The sequence below is a fragment of the Myxocyprinus asiaticus genome, chromosome 12, assembly GCF_019703515.2.
Source record: "Myxocyprinus asiaticus isolate MX2 ecotype Aquarium Trade chromosome 12, UBuf_Myxa_2, whole genome shotgun sequence".
NCBI lineage: Eukaryota > Metazoa > Chordata > Actinopteri > Cypriniformes > Catostomidae > Myxocyprinus > Myxocyprinus asiaticus.
In genome coordinates, this window is record NC_059355.1 from 6217437 (window position 1) to 6221238 (window position 3802).

The following is a 3802-nucleotide window of genomic DNA, read 5'->3' on the forward strand; positions in this document are numbered from 1 at the left end:
CTGTACCATTAAAATTGAAAATTAAAACATGTATCTCTAATATTAGCTAGAAAATATACAATAATTCATATCAGCGAGCAATGGATTGCATTTATAACCAATATGAGATGTGACTTCAACTTCTCTACCATTTACAAACTCCACCTTGATGATTTTAGGTCATCTGTATTAAAGCCGTAAATCATGACTACAATTCCAGGTGAGCAATTCTGAGTATTTTGTAATATACCATACAGTTGTTAATTTTCAGTGCACCATATAACATTTACTTCAGAAATAACCTCTCTTTCCAAACACTCCCAAATAGCTTGCAATCCACAATGGATAATCATTTTCATTGGTACAAAATCTCAACAACAAAAAAAGTCAAACATTTTAAATAGTGAAATACATGTATTTATTTTGTAATTGGATACATTTTTACATGTTTTTATCTTATCAGCCTTGGAAAAACTTGGAAAATGTACAATTTTAATGACACCAACACAGAACTCTTTTGGTAGCCAGTGTAAAACATGTGTCATCGCAGCTGTGGAAAGAGGTGGACGGAGCAGTTTTCACATGGCAAACAGAATGAGGAAAGCCACCATCAAACAGAAGAGACCCATAGCCTCAGACAGGGCAAATCCCAAGATAGCATATGAGAACAACTGCTGCTTCAGAGATGGGTTCCTGTGGGGAAGAATTAGAGGTCACTTATTGCCAACTGTCACTTGCAAGGAACATAAGTCATGGGTCAAAGATAGCTGCACAAAATATGGGTCAGGATGAGTTTGCTAAAATTAGATCAATTCTACAGTATTTGCACAATACTGTACTTGCATTGTTGCAATATTATCCAGAAGCCCGATTCTTAAATGTAACTTTAGATACACCTCATTTGAGGATATCAATGGTTTACATGCCATTACATGCAGCCATTCTTTTTCAAATAAAACAGCTAATGGCAACAATGGCCTAAGTAAACCATCTGTTCTTGGGTCAGCAGTTAATGGTAAACATTCCAGGGGTCATATCAGTGTTTCTTGTTGGCCCAGTCTACCTGGCATATCCAATGATGAGGCTGCCGAACACTGTTCCAATTCCAGCTCCTGATCCCGCCACTCCCACGGTGGCAGCACCAGCACCGATGAACTTTGCAGCTGTGTCGATGTCACGGCTTACTGCGCTTGTCTGAAAACCCCGCACTGCAACCTGGGACACGGCGGTCTGTGGCAGGTAGACAGGGCTGGCCTATAGCGAGAAGAGACAGAGCAAAATGAACAACTCCACACTTATGTGAAGGATGAACATGACAGCTGTGCTGCGATCACTAATCAGAAATAGTATCTTTGAATTTTAAATAAAAAAAATGATCGCACCAGTTTATAATGCAAGCACGTGTTATTAAGCAATGAGTCTTAAAGGAATAGTTCACCCAAAAATTAAAATTCTCTCACGGATCTTTCTTCTGCAGAACAAGGATTTTTAGAAGAATATCTCAGCTCTATAGGTCCACACAATGCAACTGAGTGATGACCAAACTTTGAAGATCAAAAAAAAAAAAGCACAAAAAGGCAGCATAAATGTAATCCATACAACTCAAGGGTTTAATCCAAGACTTCTGAAGATTTCCAAACAGTTTTGGACGAGAACGTACTTAAGACAAAAAAAAACTATTTCACTATAAATTGAGACATCAACAGTATCCTTGGCTATCTTGAATTCAAGCTTGATTACACTTTCTAGTGCCATCTATTGCTCTGCACCTGCATCAGGCACTAAGAAGTGTAATCGAGCTTGAAATCATGATCATGCCCAGAGACTGCAATGCCAAGATGTAGAGTGAAAATGAGTTATATTTTGGTCTGTTCACATGCAAAACCGACTGCATCGCTTCAGAAGACATGGATTAAACCACTGGAGTCATATAGATTACTTTTATGCTGCCTTTGTGCCTTTTTGAGCTTCAAAGTTTTGGTCGCCATACACTTGCATTGTAAGGACCTACAGAGCTGAGATATTCTTCTAAAAATCTTGGTTTGTGTTCTGCAGGAGAAAGTCATACACATCTGACATGCCATGAAGGTGAGTAAACGATGGGCAAACTATTCCTTTAAGGTGCTGTACAAATTGAATCCGTCATAGGGAAAAGATTTTATAGACAAATTAACTACAAAAAAGGCATAAACCAGTTTAACAGGCATAAACAACACTGAAAGCTCCAGGACTCACTCACCTCTACAGAGTTGACATCTGGCCTGGATAGCACAGATGCAGAAAGTGGTCTGTACAGCAACCTTGAGCCAGAGCGGACCTGAGAGAGTCACAAAACAGTCATTAGGCTCATTTAGAGCGATGTGATTAAGACTGACACACAAGACCCAACTATTGTCTCCACAACAGTTGAGTAAAGTGGGTGGTACCACATTCAAAAGTACACAAGTTAATGAAGTATGCATGACATTTGTCAATCATGTCAAATGTAAATCAAATTATCCAAAGCATCACATTAGATTCTGATGCTTTGTAATCATCTAAATGAATGAAACCCTCCATGTTTGTGGCTACTCCAGTGCCACTGCATAAACAAGGACACCAACAAACCAGGACATGAACATTGTAGCCTTCATTTATTAACTATTAGGGCTAGCTTTGCCCTTTAGGTTTAGAGTAATACATTTCAGAATAGATCTATTTGTTTAACATTTCATCAGTATACTTTGCTGTCATTTGGATATGACCTTGACTTCACAGGAATAGCCGTAGAGATGTTAGCATTAGCACAAGAGCTGGCCAGATTACTCAAACAAAATGACAAGCCGAAAAACAGTATTTTTTGGTTGCGATGCAAAATCATGCATATAATCACAATGTATCAACATGGACACCGCCAGCAGGCCTTTTGCACACCCAAAGCTCGCATTATCAGGAAGAATACTTTATCTGCGCACTACCGTTGCATTTCATTTACGAAAATGCTCATAAATACTCACCAGTGCAGGTGTGGATACGAACTTCGCACAGGCGTACATGTTTAATTGAGTTCGCTGACTGTGATGAGGAATAAACCCGCGTCTGTCTCTATGGAGAGAAAAAAAACGATAGTTTAAGGTCAATGCAATATCAGGACGTTCAAAACACAGCCTGGACTAAATAGCTCATTTTCCTGCAAAAATACAGTCAGTGGAATAAGAAACTGGCCAAAGGATTTAAGTCAATAAATCTAAAGCGTATTGATGGTATAAGATTGTGATAATTTTGCTTCACCGGTTCCCGTTTTGATCTCCTTCACTTACCGCCAGCAGAGGTCGAACCGCTGAGGAGCTACTGCGCATGCCCGACCCTCTCTTTAATGACGCGCCCGGATGCACTTATGACCAAAGGAGCTTTCATGGCAAGTCATTCCACTCGGCGGCCATCTTTGGAAGGCTCCCTGGCATGCTGGGCAGCTTGTTTCAATGTAAACAAGCGGCATAAAAGTACAGCTCCTATCTACTTGAATAGGTATAGAACGAAATATCCAAAAAGATTTGTCAAAATTACGATACAATAAAATATTTAGAATCAGCAGTGAAATCTGACAACAACACTATCAAAAACTGTTATTTATTAGCTCAGATAACGCTAAAAAGCGTTCATTTTCAGGCTGGTTAAGATAAAGCGCATGCACGTTCTTGAATTGACTGACAGACGACGTCTGCATCTAAAAGGCGATTGGCTCCTTTAACTGTAAGGCGGGACTCACTTGTCTACATCCGTTGGCCATTGTGCGTTCCATTTTCTCCCATTCATTTCAATACGAGTGGTCCGTCTCTGCTAA

General features: G+C 39.6%; 1 protein-coding gene across 2 annotated transcripts; it reads right to left on the reverse strand.

The window, feature by feature from the left end:
- Positions 1-373: 373 nt before the first annotated feature.
- Positions 374-3348, reverse strand: LOC127448945 (ATP synthase F(0) complex subunit C3, mitochondrial-like). 2 transcript variants are annotated; one of them, XM_051711943.1, is made up of 5 exons: positions 3279-3348; positions 2976-3063; positions 2219-2296; positions 1043-1233; positions 374-672 (listed from the first exon to the last, which is right to left on the reverse strand). In XM_051711943.1, the coding sequence occupies exons 2-5, from the start codon at positions 3012-3014 to the stop codon at positions 558-560; spliced, it is 423 nt and encodes a 140-aa protein (XP_051567903.1). In that variant the 5' UTR covers positions 3015-3063; positions 3279-3348; the 3' UTR covers positions 374-557. The 2 variants fall into 2 exon arrangements, with proteins under 2 accessions (XP_051567903.1, XP_051567904.1); XM_051711944.1 differs by lacking the exon at positions 3279-3348 and adding an exon at positions 3250-3273.
- Positions 3349-3802: the final 454 nt, after the last annotated feature.